Below are 23,744 nucleotides of genomic sequence, written 5' to 3'. Positions count from 1 at the left end.
GATCTTCACGGGACTTGGTGTGAATAATGGGTTTGAGTCCCTTGTCAAAGTTGAACATGCAAATAATAGCATTTACAATGGTGGCAACTAGGAGCACGATTGTCAGCACCGCAAAAGTGGTGAGAGTTTTCCGGGTAGCGATATAGTTGGCCTCCTGACTGCCCTGGTACATTCTCACCGACTTGAACAAGAAATAGGCCAGACCAGCAAAGAATATGGCAATCATTACGAGCATTCCCAGTTTGGACTCTCGTTTCGTCACCACCAGCACCAACCACAAGAACACTATAGTCAGTGGAATCACTACAATAGTAAGAATGAACTCGATCCGCTTGATGTTGGACACAATGACTAGAAACTGTAATGTGAACCCAAGAAAGAAGAAAAAGTCAAACTTCAGCAACGTTTCGAAAATCTCGCTTTGTTAGTACATGTCTTCTCATATGTTTATTCAAGCTTCCCTAGGAATCGGAACCATAAATCAAAACTTACCAGGTACGCCAGGTATCGTCGCTTGAGAGCCAAGTCAGCACCCACATGTTTATAGACAGACCAGCCGAACTCACGATACAGCTTGAACGACAGCACGCTGTTTACAATCAGCCCGATAGCAATCACTCCTATGATGGCTAGAATGAACGCCCGCATCACTGACCTCTGTTAGTACTTGTAAAATACCACACGTAAGAAACAAAAAAAACCACTCGCTACTTACGGTCCCAATCGCCCGAGTTATAAATGTTCTTCGCAGTAAGCACCATTACAGCATCTCGGATCTCGTCGTACTGCACAGCAGCATAAGCCAGCAGCGCTGCGTAGAAAATGCACATGCCAAATATCTGAATGATATTCTGGTTTCTCAGAGCATTGCCTGCCAGTAGTATTTGATAGATCTGGTACAGTTAGCAGTTGTAGTGGGAGGGGGTCTTGCCTCCGGCGGCTGGGGCTCCGCCCCAGACCCTGATGGCTCCTGCTTCGCAGGAGATTGCTGAGACCTTGGGATAAACGATTCGGAACACAGCAGGTGCAGAATCGCATTCTGTTGGCGGGTCTGGGTGATCACTTACCTGAGCAAAGAGAAAAAGCGCCAGATATGTGGGAATTGTCCGAGTTTCTGGCGGAGTGCCATCAGCTGTGTTTGTAGAGATATTGACCTCGAAGTTGGCAAAAATGAACAGCAGGAAGCCCAGATTCACAAGTGAGTTCAGCGTCACTGATAGCATGAACGTCAAACTCCATCTGGAGCCATTGAACATGCGCATTGACAGATCTGAGAAGAGCATGGTCGATCAAGTATTAAGTAAGATGATGAGGGCGTGCGAAACAATCTCCAAAAATCAAATAATTAGAATTTGTAGATGTACTGTTAAATCGAATTGGTACTTGACAGTTGCAATATCTACTGATAACAAACTTTAATAATGTTCCAGAGTGTTTCTTAGTAAACGTACCGCATACAACGTATTATATCTGCTCAAGTATGTCCCTGGTGAATTCCACAATTTCAATACCTCAGTATCTCAGTATCTCAGTATCTCAGTATCTCAAGGAAGCTCTCAAAACCAATATTCAAGTGATCTAATCAGGGATTCAGTGGTAACCCAAGTTGTAGTTTCTTAATTGATAAGACCACAATTTAATCAGACCAGATCAGATAAAAGTCAGATCAGTGGGTTTTTATTCAATTTAAGTCTTCTCCAGACAGGGGGTTCTGATATAAATGTAATAATAAAAATAGACCACAGTTCAAGTTCAAAATCTTAGAACTTGTTAGTGTAGATAGTCACAGACCAAGCCACTCTTGATTTCTTCTCAAAGGTGGGCTGAAGTAATAGGAAATCAAACGCAGCTGTCCAGTTACCGTTAGGACTGCCACTACCTCCACTAATAGCTAGAACCGTACCCCCAGCACAGTCTGTTTTCAGCAGTTAATTCAGATAGCACCTTGTTTCACAACTCTGGCCAGCCAAAGGTAACCCTTTTATCGATTCTATTGGCGGTTGGTCACAATGAGCTCTTTCAACCAGTGATATAAATAATTAAGTCTATTATGCCTACAGGGGTCAAAATTACCCCTTAATATATATAAATAAACTGGTGGATCGCGGCTGCAGCACGGTCCACTAGCAGCATGAGCGGCTCTTACCACAACTGGAAATACCAGTGTCATCTGGGAGGGCAGTGGAACGGCTGAGCAGACGTGAAACTGCTGTGCCTCGTCGCCCTGCCAACGCGAATATCCGGCCGGCCTTGGCTTGGTGGACTCGGGCCGGTCTGGCTGTCTCCAGCTGCTGGGGCTCCGCCCCAGACCCCGTGGCTCGTCTCGCTTAGCTCGAGTCGGACGTGGGCGTGACCAGTGACATTCGGGTCACCTGTCGGCAGAAGGGGAGGAGGTCCACGGGTGGGTGAGTTGGTTTGAAAGGCTCTGGATGTGATCCGGTGAGGCTGCCGGTGGTGTAGATTTTCATGTATCGTTCAAGCTCGTGGCTCATTTCTCCAGAAAAAAGTCTAGGTATCCATTTCAAATTCCACATCCAAATCCCGCGAGGGGACCCCGACGCCCGACTCGAGCGAAGCGAGAGGAGCATTGGGGTCTGGGGCGCAGCCCCAGCCGCCGGAGGCACAGTGGCCCCCTAGTGTTCGTAATCCGGTCTCTGAGAGTCGTAGGTGATCACAGAGGCTCCTGTGGGTGGTGCCAAGGGCGAGTTGCTGGTGGTCTGACGGTTTGGTTGCGACTTGGATGATGCTAATTTTGTTTGTGGTTTAGAAGTTGAGGTCGAGGACCTGGCAGCTGAGCTGGATCGCAAGGATTTCTTGACTGCTAGTCCGACGAGATAGTTTTCCTGGTACGTCGAGCCAAGGGTGTGAGGTCGGCCCCAAACAGCCTTGAGTTTACAGCCGTTGATGACCAGTCTGCCAGCAGATGATGCTAGTGAAGCAGCAGCAGTCTCGGCATGAGCTCGCTTTTCGTAGGTAATAAATGCACATCTTGCACGGTGCACAAGCACCAGTGTTTTAATAGGACCATACGCCTGGAAATGGTTGCGTATTTTGTATTCTGGCAAGTCGTCTTCGACACCCATCAAGAACAGTGAAGTGATGGCGGCATCTTTTGGTGGTGGACTGATTGACCCGTTTAAAGGCAGTTTAGAAATGATTTTACTGACTTTGGCCTTTACAGCAGGAGATATTTCAGGCTGCGAATTGCCATCGTTGCCTCGACCATTGCTACTTGTGCTGCTACCTGATCTCGATGAACCAGCACCTCCTGTTGCTGTTCCTGCTGCGTCTGTACCAACAGGTCCTCTATAATGAGGCATAGCTTTAGCTAGATTCCGTAATAGATTTTTAGCCTGTTCAGAGATGACGAGCTGGCCAGGTTCTACCCCTGATTCCAGTTGGTTTTGCTCTCGTTCTTCGTCCTCTTCTGCAAAACTTTTCTGAGACGCTTCAAATTTCTGAGCGACATACTGTTTCATAATAACATTAGTAGCAGCATCTGATGTGATCATTTGACCACTGTTAGCCATATTAAGAGCAGCATCACGGATAGCCAGTGGCAGGCCATATGTCAAATCAAGCATACAGCTCTGACAAGCGTTCTTCTGTCTGGCACAAGTCTGACAAATAATGGTTTTTCGTGGTTTAGATCCTTTTTCTGGCGACCATCTGAATACCGTGAACGGTCGAGTACACAGTTTACACTCCAGACCGTACTTCTCTCTTGTCATTCTCACATACGGGTTTGGACCAAGACACGACTCACACAGAGCCGGCACATCGCTGTCCTCCCAAGTTTTCTTATTGGCATCGGCTTTCGACATCCTTCTGTCTCTCGAAAAAAACTTGAATCGACTTTCCGACAATCAATACCCCACAAACACCACGGTTGTTGTGTGATGATGGATACTACTTGCCAACATCAGATCATGCTGATAAATAAATAACTACTTACAGATCGTCTCAGGGCTAGGGCCCAGCCGCACAGTGGACCCTGACTGGACCCTGTCAGGGGATTGTGCCTCCGGCGGCTGGGGCTACGCCCCAGACCCCATTGCTCCTCTCGCTGCGCTCGAGTCGTTTCCGCCGACGGCCCTAGCAGACTGCCCCAGCCGCCGGAGGCACAAGCTCCCCCTCACAGGTCCCCCAGCACATTGTCGAGAATAAATATGAACATTCGGCGGGGGTATTGTTGTTGAAGGTGTTGGTAGTTGGAGCTCAGCGATTCGTAGAAAGAGTAGAGCTCGACAATCCAGCCGCGAGTGAGCGCTGTTTCGATGCTGGCGATGAACCCGACTTCGCGGTTGAGTGACGACATTGAGCCGTCGCCGGTGGCTAAAACAATGACTCCTTGCTGGTGGTTTTTGACTGCTTCAGTGACTCGTTGTGAGAGTATCTCATCGACTCCGTGTTCTTTGAGTTTGGCTGTGGAATTGATATTATCCGAGTGAAGCTGTCGGGAAACAGAATACACTTTATAACGCAAGTCTTTGAGCTTTGCTTGAAACTCGGATGGTAGGTCGGAGGATGCTAGTGTTTTACTGGTAAATTCTCGACCTCTTAGCAGCACAAGATCAAGTGCCGATATATCAGGAGGCCGTTTCAGATCAGTAATTGATTTGAATGAGATGTAAATGTTACTCCAATCCACAAACACATGGAGTGGACGTGAGACATTGGATCTCGATGATGTGCTTGCATTGCCGTCAATATATCGAGGAACTGCCAGAGTTTTTCGATCCGCTGGAAACATACTATATAGAACACTATACAGATGAAACGGATCTTTACTGGACATAATAAATAAGACCGACTGGTTCTGTTCTGGCGTGGTCTGTTTACTCGCTTGATTCGATGATTCGAGACTGGTGCTACTGATCTACATGTAAGGTAGCCGCGCGCAGAGGTCTCTCACTACAAAACCAGAGGTGAAAAAAATAATTTAAATAGAGATGCGCCAGCTTGTTTCTAACTTTCTTTCATTCATCCACACAATTTTCAGTGATGGAAATCAAACACGCTCAACTTACACATTCGGTGAAATGAGCTCTGGCACTCTCCCAAGCCACAATCGAAGCAGCAGTCTCCAACTCTAATAATATGATGTAAAACCTAATCTTTTTTGAATTTCTTCACCTGAAACTTCGTGTGGATCAAAATTATCAGAGCTTTTTAACCCTGATTATTAGTATGGAGACTGCTTCTTCCGTTCTGGCCTGGGCGAATGCTCGATGCTCTCGTTGCCGGGGTTTTGCCTCCGGCGGCTGGGGCTCTGCCCCAGACCCCGTGGCTCCTCTCGCTTCGCTCGAGTCGATGCTCTACACTTGGTCGATTTCTTGAATATGTTGTTATTACTGATATTTTTATATAAATATATTAACCTCTTTCTTCATTTTGTCTTCACAGGAGACGGAACAGGTGTTTGTTCAACTCAGTTAACTGAGAGACCCGCCATCAGGACATTGCTTTTCTGAGAAATTCAGTGGATTATCTGCAGAATTAAAAGAGTCCAGTCTAATGTGGTAGAGGAATATTTAATTATACCCAGCTTGGCTTCTCAATCTAATCTTTTATATACTACCGAGTGACATGAGTCAGTAATCACATATAAGCCTGCCTTTCTCGTGATAGTTTAGAACAATCATAAAATACCAGAATTTTTGTGATAGTATGTAGTAATCATATACCGTATATTTTAAATTTTATTTCTTATGAACCGATAATTTGCAATACGCTTGATACTTCATATACGCAGAGTCCATAGAAGTTGCAGATCAACCGTATCTAACAGTTATAACTATCCGAAAGATAAGAACATTTTAACTCTTCCAGACTAATGATATACTCGACGGATTATAGAACTCGTCATTTCACTCCACTGATAGTATCGCATGTTTTTAAAGTTAGAAGTAATTTTTAGGACATCTCCTTTTTAATGGGCGTACATTCCATTGTTCACGTGACTGAAATTCTTATCAGTAGAACCATCTCGTGACACAAATTGCGCCATATCACCTGTTATTCACATTACCACCGGGAACCTTGATCTGACTCAAAAAGTTATTTGGACTGGATTATTATCCTTTGAAGACAATTATAGACTAAAATAGAATCACATCTGGTAGTGTATCCTTGTGAAATCATAATTTCTGTTTTTCAAGACGTAATTTCATAAAATCGACACTTTAATTAGCATCAGCATCGCACCTACCACTCACAATGTGCAGATTTCTAATCTTCAAGGGTACGTCCTAGACAGTTGAAACAGTCCATAACTCCGGTTGTTTTTTCTTAGAATGGCTTTCTGTGCCACACTCAGAATCTTCTGGTAGTTACTAATTGTCTCGACTGTTATCAGCCAGGATGTGATCATGTCCTGGTTATACATGTCCAGAAACATAAACTAACAATCCTAGGTACCGACCCTATCCTTCTTTCGCATCTATTGACTCGACCTGCCCATTCAATTATAAAGTGAGTAACGGTGACTTGCCTCCGGCGGCTGGGGCTCCGCCCCAGACCCTGGTTGTGCTCGCTTCGCGAGCTCTTTGAAATTGATGACAAAATGACCCAAGAGTCAGCCAATTGCTAACATTTACAAGCCAGTCTTTTGACAGTAGACTCCGGTTAGACACCCGGAGACCCATAAATGGAGATGGTTTTGGAATCGGCTACTATCCTGTTGACAAAGATGAGGAAACAGAAGAAGGACCCTGCGTGTATTGCGCTATCACCCCTGCGTGGAATAACTTGAATCTGGCTCGACTGGCAGCCAAGACCAAGAGCAAACTGATATTTGCACACGTCAGGGCATCAACAGCTGGCGTTCTTGCCGAAACCAACTGCCATCCGTTTGTGTACCATACACTCATGTTTATGCACAACGGCAACATCGCCGGATTTCCGAAAATCAAACGACGTCTTGCCCGTCATCTCAAAGAAGAATATTTCATCTATGTCCAAGGAGGAACAGACTCTGAATGGGTACGTACCGACATTTATATTTCGCTACACATGTCCCCCACGGAAACGACTCGAGCGAAGCGAGAGGAGCAGTGGGGTCTGGGGCGCAGCCCCAGCCGCCGGAGGCACATAACCACCCCCTTATTCGATGATACTAACATCTTATAGGCCTTTGCATTATTTTTAGATTGTTTAGAAAGACTCGGGTACGATCCCGCTTCGCCTACCGGCCATTTCCCGGCGGCTGCTCTGAGAACGGCTTTGCTGAAAACGATTGAGCTCATTAAAGACTGGACAAAGGAGGCCAATGAGAACGGCGAACCTTCATTGATGAATTTCGCTGTCACAGACGAGCACTCGGTAGTAGTCTCGCGATATGTGACGTCGAAGACTGAAGAGGCTGCGTCGCTGCATTTTTCTAGCGGCACTCGATTCTTCGAGTATGAGCCGGGCCAATATCGCATGGAACGTCGTGATAGAGGCCAAAATATTGTCATGATTGCATCGGAACCTCTGACTTTTGAGAGGTCCGACTGGATAACCATCCCAACCAATACAGTAGTGACGGTGCTAGATCAGACTGTGCTCATGCATCCAATTATAGACGAGTACTATCAATCTGACCCAGCACTTCCTCGAAGCAGTGGACTGGCCGAAAGCAAAGGTCTTGTTTCACCCGTGGTGGTCAATCCTTCAGCCACTACCTCACCAGGAGTACCACCGCTCGAGCGCGAGGGTCGTCGCAGAGATGTCGCTACTGCTTAGTTCATTTGTTGAACTGATTGATTTGCTCCCAATTTAAAACTGCAACTGTCCCATCTACCAGCTAACTACAGCTCTATTTATACTTCGCACCGGTACACCAGTACTATACTCTGTACTATAACTTAAATGACCATCACATGTTTTCCGCGTGCATGGCCTCCGGCGGCTGGGGCTCTGCCCCAGACCCCGTAGCTCCTCTCGCTGCGCTCGAGTCGTTTTGCCGACGGTCCCAGCCAACTCCTGCGAAGCAGGAGCTACGGGGTCTGGGGCAGAGCCCCAGCCGCCGGAGGCGACTTGGTCCCTGGGTTTCGAGGATCAGCGAGATCAGAGTACGACGCACGGCTTTAGCCGAGCAGCATTTCAGTACTTCACGAAGTACACATTCAATGGAGTACTCTCATTCAATCTAGAAGAATCGTTATCCGTTGGTGAGCCGTCTGCGATGACGCAAAATCCGAGCAGAATCGAACATGAGACTCTACTGAGAGTGTTGGAGAAGGTGCAGCGTCTACGGCAGCTGAATTCGGCGCTCTCTGCAGCTCTGCAAGAACATGGACCCGGTGATGAAGTTGCAAAAATTCAAAAACAGATCATGTCTGTCATAGTGGACTTGCGGCTGGGCAACTGGAAAGCTCAACAGCTTATAAATTCAACAAAGGAAACCACTGCCAAAACAAAACACGAGGCCGATACAATTCTGTTGGATATTCAGAATATCTACTACCAGCATAAACATCTGAACCGAGAAATTGACCAGTGCGAAAGTTTTGTCTCTAAGCATGAACAACTGGATCTAGTCCCCTTAGAACAGTTTTTAGAAGAGAACCCACATCTGAAGGAGGAACATGACAAAAACCCGGCATCTCGTAATGTAAATCATATGATCACTCTAGAACGACTTAAAGACGAAGAAAAGCGACGACTGGAACTTTTCGTCACCAAAACCAGACTTCATGAAACACGCAACAAATTGAATCTTGAAATCAAGTCGCTGCGCGATGGTTTGGATGATGTCAAGGCCTATGAGACACAACTCAAACGTCTGAAAAATGAGACCGACCAGCTGCGCAAGCTCGTTTATGAGCATTGAAATGTATTTATTTATTTTCTCCTTACGACTACTTTAGTTGTCTCTTGTGGCCTAGTATCAAAGTCTATAGATTGGTCGTGTGCAATCTCGACTGCCTCAAGCATGCATCTGGCGGCTGGTATTTGGCCCCAAACTCAACTGTTCCTGCGCTTCACAGGACTCTGCTCAAGGTCTAACCTTAGATAATTCAGCTAAATGTATTGGGTTCAGGAAACTAATTAGCAAATAACAATTAGCAAATAACAATTTATTGATAGCAAAACAAACACTAAAAAAATACTAAACAATCAAAAAGTAGGAAATTGAAGGGAAGAAACGAAAATATGAGAAGGTACGATAAAAGGAAAGCAAAAAAAAAAAATCAAAATGAATACACCCGCGGAAGTTGACATTTACCAACGAGCATCATCACCACGGTAGACGTAGTCCATCGACTTTTTCTTGGTAGCCATGGCAGGACTCTTCTCTCTGTCGGAGGAAGACATTGTTTCCTTGTCAGTGGAAGACATCATAGATGAAGCTTTGGTAGCAGAGTTCGGCTTCATAGTCTGATCAGTCTCTTGGTCATCGCCTGTGCCGTCGCTGTCTTCATCATCATTAATTGCATCGTCACCATCATTACCAAGTTCATCCTCACCTTTGCTCTTGTTAAAATCAGATTCTTCCATGCGGGCTTCCATTTGGTTCATTGGAGTTGAGGACTTTTCCATGTCACAAGTGCCATCTTCCATGTTCTTCGAAGTCATCTTGCATGCCACCATGCTATTGCTGTCTTTAGCCATCGACATAATAGTGGACTGTTTCATATCTTTGTCTCCCGACATCGCCATTCCCATAATTTTATCCCCATTAGCAGTAGCTGAGTCTCCAGTAACACTGGTATCAGTAGAATCAACCTCAACACCAGAGTCAACACCAGCCATGGGCTTACTCATAATCATCTCCATGGGCATCATCCGCTCTCCATCTTTCATCTTCATACCGTTGTCCATCATTTTAATCTTATCTCCATCCATTGTATCCTCTTTCTCCATGGGCATGCTACATTTCTCCTTGGTCATCGACATCGCTTCCCCATCCATGCTCTTTTCCTCACTCATCATCATCCCTTTGGTCTCCTTCTCACACATGTTTTTAGTTTCAGGTGCATCCATCTTTGCTGACATAGTAAGTTTAATTGTACGGTTGTTGGTCTGTTTATTCTAACAAAATTACTAACTGCTATATAGAAAGAAATTTGAAGTAATTAGCTGTCCTTTTATAATTAACTACCGACCTCCGCAGGAGGGTTGCAGAGACGACCAGGGTGTAACATCCTTGTCATTAGCTGTAGTCCACCTGTCATCGTCATTGACTACAGTGGGCGCATAAGTCGAATTTAATAAATATTTTAAAATATACTCTTTAAAGGTTATTGTCAGTGATAATTCCAAATGAAAATGTACACTGATATGTTTGATACCATTCTTTGTGAGTTATTGTCACAAAAGATTCTTTTAATAGTTTTTAATAGTAACTGTGGAATAATTTGTTTGCATCTCCCATTTTCTTATCTATATATTACCAGCTTTTATTTCTGTATCGTTATCACTCATATTCGTGGCTGCTCCCCCTGGTATGTATGATTATGTTGCATATCATTACGCAATAAAGCACGATATGCAGTGATGTATCACAAACCTTCCGTTTTAATATCGATGCGACGGTTATCAGTGCAGGTTTGCATATGTGATGTATAATTATGATGTCCCTTTTAAACACTCCAATGCTTCGGTTTACTACCAGTCAAGTTCTATCCAAAAGTACCTATATCCTACTCAAGCTTACTATGGAGCTAACCTCAAAATATATGCAGATGACCGTCAGCGCTGACCGGGCTGACCCATTTGCTCAAGATTACAAAAAGAAAAACAGCAGAAACACAGGTCGCAGACTGCCAAAATATTTGCTACGTCAAATTTGTCACAAAGTGACGAATACTGTGTAGACAAAAACAAAACATGATTCGACCCAGGATCGAACTGGGGACGTTCTGCGTGTTAAGCAGATGCCATAACCAACTAGACCATCGAACCAACGTGATCTAAAAGCATGGATTGAATTATGAGAAACCCAACCTAAATCTCCCGGAATGGATCGAAAAAAACTGTCACGTGATGGTGTATTGGCCACCGCAAACCTTTACTGGAGTCAATTTCTTATTTAAGGCAGGCAAAACATCAGATTTTTTATATCATTCAAGTTAGAAGGATGATTAGATCATGGAATAGTTCCTAGGAATATGTAAATTGTTTTTATATTTATATTTTTTTTATTTTTTTTGTGATTAATTACGGTTATATTTAGAGTTATTGACCTAAGAGAAACGACGTTGACATTCCTGGTGACAGTTTACTTGAAACTATTCTATAACTTCCGTTACTTAGTTTAAACTGGTATCATAAGAAAAAATTCATTCCGCAGCCCTTGTTAGCTGTTTGCAGTTTACTGTTTTTTATAGTATTGCCTTCTTAGCTCAGTAAGAAGTAGAATATTAAAATAGGAAGTAGCCTTACGATTCGTTTTAAACTCTTAGAATTCACCACTATCATTCCCCACTTAATATGCCCAGTTAACGATTTTTGGTGCTGACTCGAGTGATTCTAGCTATAAGAACCTTTTTCTATCTGGCTAATAACACAATTTATTGTGCAGCACGTATCTGTGTATTTTAAAATCAATATGTACAAAAATATTATTTACAGAAATAATCAATGTAATGCATTTATTCGTCAGACTCACCTGAAACGTTCTTGCGATGAGCATCAAGAGTAAGGTAGAGCATTTTTGGTGATGATTCAAGAGTTTGCACCAATCCAGCACCACCCAAAACTGTAAGAACACCTGCCAAATCAGCCCGGAGTTGTTCAATGGGAGGTAGACTCTTAAAGTGGTCAATACCGCTTCTGTCAAGAGCACTGCCATCGACCTGACCACCAAGTAAGATCAAACGCTCATTAGTTTTATCCAGGACCTTTACAATAGCTTCGACTTTTTTAGGATCTAATTCAGGAATTGCAATAACTGCAGTGGGTCCCTTAAAAAGTTTTCCAAGAGGGTGTGCTTTGAAACGGTATTTCTTATTAGCGTCTCGGCTGGCTGGGTCAGGGTGATCCAAGCCACGCAGAACGGCATTAAAAAGATTAGATCGGGTCACAACTAATTTACCACCAAGCTTTTTGATCTGTGAACGTAGCGTATTATCTTCTGCTTTTAATAAGGTACCGTTATGCGCAACCAGTACCACTGGATTCTCTCTCATTAAGCGAGTATATGTATCCATTAGATATGTCTTCCGACTATCAACTTTTTTAAAGGTTTTTCTAGCCGTAGCGACAGTAGCGGAGCTGGTTCCAAGAGCCCTACTAATTACGGTAACTGGTCCATTGCAAGGGGACAGCAGTGTCTTGAAAAGTGTCCTGGAAGACAGCATTGTTGTTGGTGTGGTTATTTTCTGATTCTCATCTACATGAATTTTCACTAACTTCACGACATTTGATTTTTCACTTTTCAGCCGTACATATATTTACAACAATAAATATCACGTGATGGTTTTGAAATATTTCATGTCCTGACTTGACCATCAGGCTATTAAACACGATATCCGTGATGTTATTACCGAGGGTCAGCTCAAGGGCATTAGCTAAAACGCCTCTGAGATCACCATGCTTGGCCCGTTGGAATAGCACAACCTCTAGTACCACGGATATTTATAAGAAATACGCAGATACATTAGCGTTACCAAGTTCAACATTCAAATCTATAGCCTCTGCCGAGGATATCGAACGCTATATCCAAGAAACTGGCCAGGATCTGTATCAATGGCAGCGCGAGAATCTATCCAAGAATGGTGAAAAAGAAGTTGTATTTCATGACGGTCCTCCTTATGCCAATGGAGATTTACATTTAGGACATGCCCTGAATAAAATATTGAAAGACATTATCAACAGATATCATGTTGTGAAGGGCCAAAAAGTCAGTTATATTCCAGGTTGGGATTGTCATGGTCTACCAAATGAACTGGCTGCTCTAGAAAAGGCTAAAAAGAAACATGGATCAAAAGCGGTACAATCTTTTACTGTTCAAAAGAAGAGAGAATTGGCCTATGAACATGCCATGACAATGTCTCTTAAACAAAAAGAGGCATTTGAAGGATTTGCGGTTATGGCTGATTGGAAACAAGAGGGTGAGAAAAGCATATATCGTACCTTGACGACTGATTACGTTTTGCGTCAATTGGTGGTATTTAAAAATATGGTAGAAAAGGGCCTTATTTCAAGACAAGAAAGGCCAGTCTATTGGTCAGTGGAATCCGGTACTGCTCTGGCAGAGTCCGAACTTCAATATGGAGAACATAAGACGCAAACCGTAGTCGTAAGGTATCCCTTGGTTAGAGTTGGCGATGAGCTTAGCAAAATGCTGTCGTCAGCAGGGTTGTCGGTTGCTGAGTTATCAGTTGCCATTTGGACCACAACTCCTTGGACGTTGGTAGCTAATCGAGCAGTTGCTATTCATCCTGAGATTGAATACGGTATAGTAAGCACCCCTACACATGGATATATTATTACTGCTGTTTCGAGATATGATGAAATACCCGATCATACACCAACAGGCATTACTTTCCCAGGTTCCGCCCTTCTTGGCGCCAAATACGACTGCCCTATTCGCGGTGAGTCTAATTTTCCGATTCTTCCAGCCACTTATGTTACCTCCACGAGTGGTACGGGTCTCGTTCACAGTGCCCCAGGTCACGGCAAGGAGGATTACTTAATGTGCAAGGAGTATAAAATATTGCCCTATTCACCAATTGATAACTACGGAAGATACACGATGGACTTGGCGGCCCCTCTTAAACCCCTTTTGACAGGTTTGAATGCTCGGAAAGAGGGTCAGAAAGTTGTCCTTGAGCTTCTAGAAAATGCCAATCTTTTAGTATCTACTTCGACTATTCAGCATAATATTCCATTTGATTGGAGAAGTAAGACACCTGTGATGGTCAGGTCTACACCGCAATTTTTTGCCGATGTTGGAAGCATAAAAGAACAAGCCTTGGAGTCATTGAATCAAGTCAAGTTTTATCCCGAGAGTGGCAAAAATAGACTAACTGCATTTACCGTTTCAAGATCTGAATGGTGCATTTCTCGTCAACGAGTTTGGGGTGTACCCATACCAGTTTTGTATCATAAGACGACTGGCGAGACACTTATGAACAGTGAAACGATTGAGCATATCATTAAAACAATTGAAAGCGATGGCGACAAGGGTCTTTCGAATTGGTTTGATAATGACGATACCAATATGACTCGCTGGCTGCCGGCACAGTACGCATCGGATGCTAATTCTTATAGAAGAGGTACAGAAACCATGGATGTTTGGTTTGACAGTGGCACAAGGTAAGTTTTAGAGCATGGTATTGGTGCCTACCACTGCCGTTCACTCTCTTTTCGGGAACCCGTGTTCTTGACACAATTTATACTAACTGAAATAGCTGGACAATGCTTGCTGAAAGAGATAATGAATCACCAGCAGACTATTATTTAGAAGGTTCAGATCAGCACCGTGGATGGTTTCAGTCATCTCTTCTTACCAAGATAGCTGTGTCTAAGAAGTATCCAGCCGTGGCCCCTTTTAAAACCGTTATTACTCATGGTTTCGTTCTGGATGCCAAGGGACAGAAGATGAGCAAGTCTCTGAAGAATGTGGTGACTCCAGATGAACTTATTAATGGGCGTAGCAAAAAAGACCGCTTGGGAATCGATGGCATGAGACTTTGGATTTCCCAATCAGATTATACCTCTGATATATCTCTGTCTCCTGTCATTATCAACCAAGTTGGATCGCTGTTGAAGAAGCTGCGAGTAAGCTACAAGTTCTTGCTCGGAAATTTAGAGTCGGTACTTCATGAGCCTTCGTACGAGCAGCTCCGCGCAGTTGACAAAAAAGTTCTTTCAGGACTCTATCAGCTGAGCAAAGATATATCTCAGGATTATGAGTCACTGGCATTTAACCGTGTGGTGAAGAGGATCCAGGGACACCTTAGTGTTGACCTGTCTGCCTTTTACTTTGATATTGTGAAAGACAGGCTATATGCCGATGCTAAAGACAGTGTTGAAAGGAGATCAATTCAATATGTACTCGCACAAGTCCTTAAAGTGTACGTTACATGCTTGTCTCCGATTACACCCCTATTGAGCCAAGAAGTTTGGGAGTCATCACCAGACTACATACGTCAGGGTCATGACTCGCCTTTCAAAGCCGGTTGGTTTAACGTACCGGAGGAATGGCATAATGCAGATTTGGAAGCAGATTTTGAGACGCTCATGAAATTGAGAGGGTTGGTTAACAATGTTATGGAAGAAGGAAGAGGGGATAAAAACGTCCGGTCTTCTTTGGGTTCATCGGTCTTTCTTACTGTTGATGATTCGTCCTCGCTCTACGAAAAATTACAAGAATATAGACCATTCTTAGAAGAACTGTTCATTACTTCTAGTGTACAGTTGAATTCTCCAATTCCTGATAACCTAGAATGGTCATACCAATCAACAGCGACTATTGCAGATAGTGACATTACTGTAACAGTTGGTCCTCCTGCCTTGCACAAGTGCCCTCGTTGTTGGCAATTCACGTCCGAGCACGAAAGTGAACTCTGTCACAGATGTGAAGACGTTTTGCATCCAACCGGCCATTAACCCTGTTTTGTCCTTTTGACACGCTAGGATTGTATATAGTTTATATCTAGTAATCATCTGTAAATATTATTAATGTGTACATTTTTGAGTGCTATTGAAGTACCATAGATATCATATAAAGACACTGTCCTAGGTCTCTTATAGCTATAAGGTCTTCAAATAGAACAGTGACGGCTCCCGAATCCACATGGCACTAGTGCATGCAGCCATTTCCGGGGCTCATTTGGCGTGCTCTGTATTACCCCATCTAGAGGCCAATTACAGGCTGGGACGATTAGAATCATTCTGAACGTCCTTTTTCTTGATATCTTTAGTTAAATCTTGAGAGAGATCTTGGGCTTCATCACTTTTAGGGCCACTCTGCTTCTTTTTCTTTGGCCACAATTTGGATAACCGATTAGTTACTGGAAGCACAAAAACTCGTGCAAACCAAGGCATTAAAAATAATGACAAGGCAATTCTTAATGGTAATAGCACTTTAACCATCGCATATGCAGCAGCACCTTGGATGATAATTTTAGACGTATTGGCAGCTGTCACAATAGTATCCCAGTTGTTTCTCTCAGCAAGAACCTTTATGAAGTTGACACCATTCGACACTAACCAATCCGGTAGTCCAGGAGGAACAAAATCATAGTGGTGGAACAGACTCCACAATGCAAATAATGGAGCAATTGCAGTGATTTCATGGATAATTAAAAAAGAAGTTACATGAGATACCGGGGCATTTACAAATCGCACCGCATATTTGCGCATGAACCGAGGAAACTTTCGCACTGCTGGATGACTCTCCATTAACTTTAACCGTTCTTCATCTGTCAATGAATTGGATTTTTCTGATTCTTCAGACGAGTTTCCAGATGATTTTAAGCTTGTCGCAACGGCTGCACCATCTCCGGTCCTAGGTGCATGTTCCCATTTATCAATGGTTGGATCTTGCTTGACCACTTTTTTAGCTGCTCGTGAAACAGCAGATCTATAAATAATTAAGCTTTGTGCTGATGTCCTTCCTAGAACAAGTGGCTGCCTGAGCCCACTCGTTAATGGACGAATGTTAATCAGTGGTCTGAACATGGGATGATAAACAACATGGAAAGTATAGCTTGTTTGCTTCACGAACATGAATAAAATCGTGCATAAGCGGCAGGTTTTGACACCTTTTGCCATTCAGCTCCTCCAAGGCCAGTTTACCAGATCCGAATACAATGGATTCGGGTACGATAACGGCATCACTGTGAGTATAGCATCTCGTGTGGTTAAACTTGATATTCTAGTTTCTGACTTTATTTAGAGTTTCATCAATTGTGACGGAAGCTGTTTTCCACCCATGTAAGTAGTCATTTTAGACCTTAGATCGATTGTATTGTCCTGCTAACAAGCTCAGTTGATACATTACAGACTCTTCAACAAGCATCTACAAATAAGTCCTACAGACTACCATTTCTTCGATATTGGCGGGGATTAGGAACTTCGGTTGTTCTGACTGCACCTGCATTTACCGTATATCTCACCTCTTACCGAGCGACTAAGAAAAGTCTGATCCCATATTTGGGCGAATCATCGCTTTATAATTATGCAGCGAGTGCTGTTGTAGCTGAGCTCCTAAGCAGCAGTATATGGACTCCCATGGAAGTGCTCAAAACTAGACTCCAGGTAATAGACAGCGCCAAACGTGAGAGTACTTTTCGACTGATAAGAACAATCAAGGCCAATGAGGGAATTTCCGGTTTTTATAGAGGCTATTGGATGGTATGTTTCACTCGATCTCTATAATATCTGACATTGACTAACAAGCATAGGGACTATTAGTATTTATGCCATATTCGGTTATCTGGTGGAGCAGTTATGTAGGTTAGCTTATCAATGGCAACTCTGTGAGCTACTAACATTCGATATAGGAACATATGAAACACTACCTGATCAAGACTGATGAAGTAGCGAAGAGCTCCATACGTCAGCTTGTTGATTATGCTTCAGCTTCCACCTTGGCCACTGCTGTTGCGTGTACTGCGACTAATTTTCTTCAAGTTATTAAAACTAGGACGCAAGTTGCGGCATCTTCTGAAGTTGGCAGAATTCGACCGGACGACAAAGAAAGTGTTATAAAAGTAGCGAGAAACCTAATTAAAGAAGTTGGTTTGCTACGAGCCTCTGTTAAGGGGTTACATATGAACTTACTACATGCCATGCCTGCCTCAGTACTTGGCATGGTTATAATAGAGGCCATAGAGCCTGAGAACGCATCAAATGAGCAGGTGCTTTGATGACTAGAATTTTAATTGTATATATGTATATAGTATTTTGTAATATATTCCCCAGATTATATTTAGACAAATACGATTTATAATTGTATGTTTTTTCAGTGAATTTACACTGAGTAACTCGCTTTCTTCTTTAAGTATTTTCAGGGGTTAATGCAGGCTGCATACAGGGCTTTAATCGAGACAGATGCTCTACCTCAAGTGAAAAAAAAAATTAATAGGGAATATCCCTAAGCTATAGAATATCATTATATTATATTTCCAATATCAACTTAACAAATGTGAACAATTTTAATCATCTGGGTTTTGTCTCTTTATCGGAAGCTGGGTCTTTTGACTTACAGGTGAACAATACTCAGACCACTATTACGATCTCTCCCACAAGCTTGTGAATCGATTCAGTGAAAGAAATTGGATTTACTTTGCTATGTATTATAGTTCTCTGTTCTATATCGATACAAATAAGACGTGATAGTCTGTTTCAAGCGATGTTGGCTTGGAACCATGATCGAAACAAAAGCTATATAACTAGCACAACTATCGGTTATCGTCACGAGGTCTAAAATGAACTCATTCTCTTTGAGTTGAAGCTCTATGGCTCTTTCCAACAGCCACCAAATAAAAAATTATAAAAATACTAGCTGCCCATACCATATCACTCCTAACTCCCCCTGTCCACGTTAAAGTCACGTGATTCATTCTATTCTGGTAACCCACCGATGCTTCACTTTTTCTATAAAAGTAGATTTTTTTGCATTAACTTTCTGAATCTTTACTCTCAACCCTGCCAAATATATATTGGTTTATAGTGTAAGTTAACTTGTTAACGCTTTGCGTGTTCAATATTTGCTACTTTTATGATGAAAAAACTTCTCACAGACCTGTTCCGAACCTTTTGGTCCTGCGGATAACAGTTATTGCCTATTTTTCTGATAATCTGTACTGATTGTTCAATTCCTTGCTGTTGGAAATGTACTAACAATGAAAAGATGATGTAATATCCGGTGTTCGGTTTCATGTAGTATATAGTCTATATAGTATGTAGTGGAGTTGAAAGCAATTGCTTAGCTCAAATAAAGAGACATGATACGATACAGCCAGCGTGCGTCTTTCAAAATAAAAGCTTTCAACATTGCCATCATTTAGCCTTGAATTGATGGTAATAGTCTAAATGGTCTAATTCATAGTGGACGGAACTGACAACTTTGCTCGTTCGCTTTTTTTGTTAGTGAGCATTGATCTCAGAGCTCTTTCCATTAATTTTCTTGACAGCTTGAAAGAGCAGAAGACAATCATTCTTAGAGTTGGAAATAACCCACACTCTACTTCAATATTCTTCATAATTTCTTTATTATTCTATTCTAGACTATATCTCATTTATAGATGTCAGTCCTTTAAATTACACTTTCCGTCACTGATCTAACAGAAGCGCACTCAAAATTAGGATTGTTTTTCTGGCCCATTTCTTTCAACAACTACTTATATAATTGTGGCAGAATCCAGCTCAAAGTTTTTCACCATCAGAAGAACTGAGCGAGGCACAGGGCGGGTATTATCAATAACGGTTGTTAAAGGTGATTCAAGTAGTTCAGGTAATTCAGAGCGATTTATTGTGTCGTTTTCTATATAAAGATGGGTATATTGCACTGGAATGATTCATGTGATACTGGCAAAACTAAGTAAACAACATGGACACCAGAAGCAAGAAAAGAACAGAGTTGTCCAAAATTCTTGGAGAAGTGAAAACAAATGCCACTTGAAATTTTGCGGAGAGAGACCAGCTTCCCCGTTTGTTAGAAATATCACATATCTCGGTTAAATCACTATATACGTATAGATTGGTGATCATCAAGTCTCCAACGTTATCTGAAGACACATGTTGATCTAAGAGGTCGTTGATGAACTGAGTTATTTGGTTTTCTCTATTAATTGTTTGTTTCTGCATTTTTCTATTTATTTATTTATTGTTTCGCTGGTTGATATCTCATATCTTTTCCTTGAGTGTACATACCGACTGGTACTTGCTGTCGGCCTTTCCGCCTTTAAGAAGACCCCTAAATATAGCTGGTGAGAGCACTTTGGTTTATTATTTATTTATTCAGGATGCAGATGAGCCGTGGTACATTCCTGATTCTTCTCATATTTTTTATGACGCTGACTCCAGCGGGAAATCCTCCAAAGCTAATATCTCCACAAGAACGAGCCCAGTTAGAGTATTACTTTGAAAGGCATAATCAGAGCTTAGAAATCTGTCAAGCATCAAGTTGGGAATCTGGATATGGCAGACTAACTGGACTCAATGTTTCTTATCCAGGCGAGCAAATGCGACCAGGATCCATTATCCCTAAGATTATATCTGATAAGGCCGGTCTAATATGGAATTTAGAGGGTGACTACAAACAAATAGATCTAGCGCTGTTAGATCTCAAACAGGAAGAGCATCTAGAAAACAATGATTTTGGAGAGCTGTCGCAATCAGATCTTGATGATATAAGCGAGCAGTGGATCAAGCAGACGGACATTGTAGATAACGGCAATGGTGCGGACTCCAAGGGTCCTGAGGACAAGCTTGAGTCTGAAAAGGAAAAAGAGCGTCTTGAGCTTTTGAAAGCTGATGGCTCATCCGACAGTGACAGTAAAAAGGATGAAAAGCCATCAGACAAGGATCGGCAGAGAGAAAAGCTTGTCAAAGCTGATGAAAAGGCGACGAAGAGTAAACTTCGACCTGATTCTCCTAGTAAACCCAAAGAGAGAAGAGACTCTGCCTCTAATTCCTTGAGCAAACGAAACGCATTCCCATATATCTCGGATTTTTTCTTCCCGTCCGATAAACCTAGAAAGCCCTCTAGCTTGAGTGACTCAGATTCTGGTCTCACTTATTTCACTAACATTTCAGCAAGCCTGAATGGTGACTGGAAGAGAATGGATGTTGATTTAGTACCTATTGAGATGCCTATACCATCTCTTGATCCTCCAGAAAGGGCTAATTCCTCTCTGAACGGTCATGTTAACTACGATATCTATGGAAGACCACTTAGTGGTGCTGGTTCCGGTCCTGGCGGTCTAGATCCTAACCAATACTATATAGATGGGGTCCCAGTTAAGCCAGGAAATAGGACAGAGGATTTTGGCAAGCTGCGGATCTCTATCAAAGAGCGAGGATCTATGGCTTTTAGCAAATCGCAAAACTCAGCGTCAGTGAAGGCCAAAAATCGTACGCGTAGAAATCAAAATGGATATTGCCAAGGTGCGGCAAACTCTTCAATATCATGGCTCACGATAGACCTCACTATGGTAGATGAGAATGATGACAATTCTAACGAAATTAGAATGCAGGGAGTACGCATTAAAGATGGTGGTAACTTTGTGGCTACAACCTCATCTCTCAAATTTGCAGGTGATTATGCACTTCCACATTTCTTGCTTGATAAATCACTATTTGCCGATGTTAAGGCTAAAACACTTTGTCGTATGAGCAGAATGTTGAACCGTAGATCGAATGATCCATATTATGGAATTCTCGAAGAGGCCGAGTTACAAGCAGAGAAATGTGAATATATCATTTACGGACACGTCCACTCTTCAGGGCTAACAAAAGAACAACTCAGAGACGTTGAAGATGAGCTAATCAACCCGTTAGGACGACCACATGCCGACGTACCAAAATTGAAAGTTAGTGCTGTGCTTTACTCTCCAGATTGTGGTATCGCCATGACTGTAGACAATCTTGAAGGTGAGAAGCAAGAGTTGTACTTTATTCGTATTAGACGGGCTATTATGGCAGGAATTGTTTTATTATTAGTACAAACAGTCTTCACTGCGTTACAAATGAAAGATACAAACACCCCATCAACCATTTCCAGAGTGAGTTTCTATACTATTGGTCTCATGGCCGTTCTGGATGGGGCCATTTGCCTAGTTGCGCTTGTGTCTACATTCCTTGACCCCATAGCCCTACCTTTCATGGCTGTTGCGTTCGTATCCTTTGCTTTGACATCTTTGTTTGAAATTCGATACATGGTTTTGATATACAAGTCTCAGATGCTGGAGGAAATCGCTGATGCTCGTGCTCAAGAGGCAGTAGGAGAAGGAGGCAGATTTGTAGCTCGAGCCGATGGCACAATTGGTAGTGTGGACACTCCTACCCCTGCCGGAGCATCAGCGACAGGTCGAGCTGGTAACGCTATAAGTACCACCGGTTCGAACGCGGCAAGTGATATTTCCAATTCTAGTACAACAAGCGCCAGCACAAATGATTCTACCACTCGGGGCCCTATACTTCCCACTACAACGACTCCACGGCCACCTATTATTGAACCTGATGAGAGGCAAATTGTAGGCGTTATATACTCAAGATTCTATTTCACCATGCTGGCATTTGTTATTATATCCATCACAACCTCATCATGGCCAGCACCACTTCGTACAGGATACGAGTATTTGAGTATGTCAGTGCTGTTTTCCTTCTGGGTTCCTCAGATCTATCGAAACATAATGCGTGGATCAAGAAAATCGTTTCTTTGGCAGTACATCTTCTCCACAAGTATCATTCGTCTTCTTCCCATTCTCTATCTCTGTCTAGATACCAATAATGTTATTAGTCATCGATATGACCCTGTTCTGGCATCAGTTATTGCTGGCTGGCTTTGGATTCAGATTCTTATTCTTTTCACTCAATCCACTTTTGGACCTCGATTCTTCCTCCCATCGGGTATGCTTCCTGCGCTGTACGATTACCACCCGATTATCACTGAGGAGGATCTCGAGACAGGGTTCAATTTTCAAGTCGACTCTCAAGAGAATGCGATTGCGCTCAATGTTGATTCCCTTGAAGATAACAAATCAGATACATCTGCAAAATCCACAGAATCACTACTGCATGGATCACATGGACACCAACCTCATCATACGACTACTATGGACTGTGCCATCTGTATGAATCCGGTACAGCTTCTCATATTCCCTCAAGACCAAATCCACAATGCACTTACACCTGCAAACATGCTGGCCCGCCGTCGATACATGGTAACTCCTTGTCGACATATTTTCCACACCGAATGCATGGAACAGTGGATGCGCACCAGACTTCAATGTCCTGTCTGTCGTAACCCACTGCCACCTATTTAAAATAGTTTAATTATACGCATTTTATTTTACTTTAAGTCTTCTGTCTAGCTTTGCAGCTGTAGGCTTGCTTGTATATTAACTACTTCAAACTAAAGTTGTCTTAGTGGACTATGACTGCAGGGACCGCCCTGCATCCTGTATAGTTGTTTGCACGCTATCACTCACTATACAGTAATACGTCTTCTGTGACGCAGAAGGCCAAAGGAGCCGCGCTGTCGCTAGTACTGAGTGCGTACCCAAAACCAGAGAGAGTTGGGAGCTAAGTTGAGTGGTACATGTAAAGTAGATGATGTATTTCCTAATTAGGAAATATTAGGTCACATTTGCTAAGAAATGGAAAATTCAGACTCAGAAACTCACAGCCTGCCTCGAATCATACACACAATCTAAGAAATTCACATTTGGTGTTTTAAGATTCCCTCTCTCTAACAACGATTGAGTAGTTCGACAATAATCCATACAATAGAGTAAGTTCTCACGACATGATGAAGAAGACTCAGGACATTGCGAAATAGATGGTATGAATGAAACAAACGGAATGGAAAGATAAATATTATTGATTTAATACAAATGATTGAAATGGTAACCGAGTTCCAACTGTCAACCAAGATCGAAACCGAAACTTCATAGGTATTACTTAAACATTGTAGCAACTGTTGATATGTTTCAATGTCAGAGAGAGTATTAGGATGATACAACGGGCTTGATCATGTCCACTATTATTACGACAAAGATTAGGAAATGAAAAAATTTTCGACGCTTAGTATTCTGTTTTCTCATTTTTTATTTTGAGAAGCAAATCTAAGCAAA

The 23,744-nt window shown here is 42.6% G+C and overlaps 10 protein-coding genes and 1 non-coding gene across 11 annotated transcripts; 6 read left to right on the top strand and 5 right to left on the bottom strand.

Moving 5' to 3' along the window:
* Positions 1–2,633: 2,633 nt before the first annotated feature.
* ECM2 (Ecm2p) lies at positions 2,634–3,824 on the bottom strand (the record flags this gene model as incomplete). The annotated part of the gene is made up of 1 exon (XM_018882180.1): positions 2,634–3,824. One exon carries the CDS (start codon positions 3,822–3,824, stop codon positions 2,634–2,636), a length of 1,191 nt encoding a protein of 396 aa, XP_018736583.1.
* A 311-nt stretch (positions 3,825–4,135) lies between these two features.
* Positions 4,136–4,753, bottom strand: AWJ20_5063 (uncharacterized protein; the record flags this gene model as incomplete). Its single annotated transcript, XM_018882179.1, has 1 exon — positions 4,136–4,753. One exon carries the CDS (start codon positions 4,751–4,753, stop codon positions 4,136–4,138), a length of 618 nt encoding a protein of 205 aa, XP_018736582.1.
* Positions 4,754–7,293: 2,540 nt separating this feature from the next.
* DUG3 (glutamine amidotransferase subunit DUG3) lies at positions 7,294–7,728 on the top strand (the record flags this gene model as incomplete). The annotated part of the gene is made up of 1 exon (XM_018882178.1): positions 7,294–7,728. The coding sequence occupies one exon, from the start codon at positions 7,294–7,296 to the stop codon at positions 7,726–7,728; it is 435 nt and encodes a 144-aa protein (XP_018736581.1).
* Positions 7,729–8,320: 592 nt separating this feature from the next.
* AWJ20_5061 (uncharacterized protein) lies at positions 8,321–8,818 on the top strand (the record flags this gene model as incomplete). Its single annotated transcript, XM_018882177.1, has 1 exon — positions 8,321–8,818. One exon carries the CDS (start codon positions 8,321–8,323, stop codon positions 8,816–8,818), a length of 498 nt encoding a protein of 165 aa, XP_018736580.1.
* A 2,001-nt stretch (positions 8,819–10,819) lies between these two features.
* AWJ20_5060 lies at positions 10,820–10,893 on the bottom strand (the record flags this gene model as incomplete). The annotated part of the gene is made up of 1 exon: positions 10,820–10,893. It is a non-coding gene; the product is annotated as a tRNA-Val (tRNA).
* Positions 10,894–11,582: 689 nt separating this feature from the next.
* On the bottom strand, positions 11,583–12,140 carry MRPL11 (mitochondrial 54S ribosomal protein YmL11; the record flags this gene model as incomplete). Its single annotated transcript, XM_018882175.1, has 1 exon — positions 11,583–12,140. The coding sequence occupies one exon, from the start codon at positions 12,138–12,140 to the stop codon at positions 11,583–11,585; it is 558 nt and encodes a 185-aa protein (XP_018736579.1).
* A 326-nt stretch (positions 12,141–12,466) lies between these two features.
* ISM1 (isoleucine--tRNA ligase ISM1) lies at positions 12,467–14,254 on the top strand (the record flags this gene model as incomplete). Its single annotated transcript, XM_018882174.1, has 1 exon — positions 12,467–14,254. The coding sequence occupies one exon, from the start codon at positions 12,467–12,469 to the stop codon at positions 14,252–14,254; it is 1,788 nt and encodes a 595-aa protein (XP_018736578.1).
* Positions 14,255–14,352: 98 nt separating this feature from the next.
* ISM1 (isoleucine--tRNA ligase ISM1) lies at positions 14,353–15,546 on the top strand (the record flags this gene model as incomplete). The annotated part of the gene is made up of 1 exon (XM_018882173.1): positions 14,353–15,546. One exon carries the CDS (start codon positions 14,353–14,355, stop codon positions 15,544–15,546), a length of 1,194 nt encoding a protein of 397 aa, XP_018736577.1.
* A 258-nt stretch (positions 15,547–15,804) lies between these two features.
* Positions 15,805–16,620, bottom strand: AWJ20_5056 (uncharacterized protein; the record flags this gene model as incomplete). Its single annotated transcript, XM_018882172.1, has 1 exon — positions 15,805–16,620. The coding sequence occupies one exon, from the start codon at positions 16,618–16,620 to the stop codon at positions 15,805–15,807; it is 816 nt and encodes a 271-aa protein (XP_018736576.1).
* Positions 16,621–17,450: 830 nt separating this feature from the next.
* AWJ20_5055 (mitochondrial iron ion transporter (predicted)) lies at positions 17,451–17,810 on the top strand (the record flags this gene model as incomplete). The annotated part of the gene is made up of 1 exon (XM_018882171.1): positions 17,451–17,810. One exon carries the CDS (start codon positions 17,451–17,453, stop codon positions 17,808–17,810), a length of 360 nt encoding a protein of 119 aa, XP_018736575.1.
* Positions 17,811–19,955: 2,145 nt separating this feature from the next.
* On the top strand, positions 19,956–22,934 carry TUL1 (ubiquitin-protein ligase TUL1; the record flags this gene model as incomplete). The annotated part of the gene is made up of 1 exon (XM_018882170.1): positions 19,956–22,934. The coding sequence occupies one exon, from the start codon at positions 19,956–19,958 to the stop codon at positions 22,932–22,934; it is 2,979 nt and encodes a 992-aa protein (XP_018736574.1).
* Between the last annotated feature and the right edge of the window lie 810 nt (positions 22,935–23,744).

Source organism: Sugiyamaella lignohabitans, chromosome D (genome assembly GCF_001640025.1).
Source record: "Sugiyamaella lignohabitans strain CBS 10342 chromosome D, complete sequence".
Lineage (NCBI taxonomy): Eukaryota > Fungi > Ascomycota > Dipodascomycetes > Dipodascales > Trichomonascaceae > Sugiyamaella > Sugiyamaella lignohabitans.
Note: the sequence above shows the minus strand (reverse complement) of the source record. Positions and strands in the feature narration are given on the sequence as shown.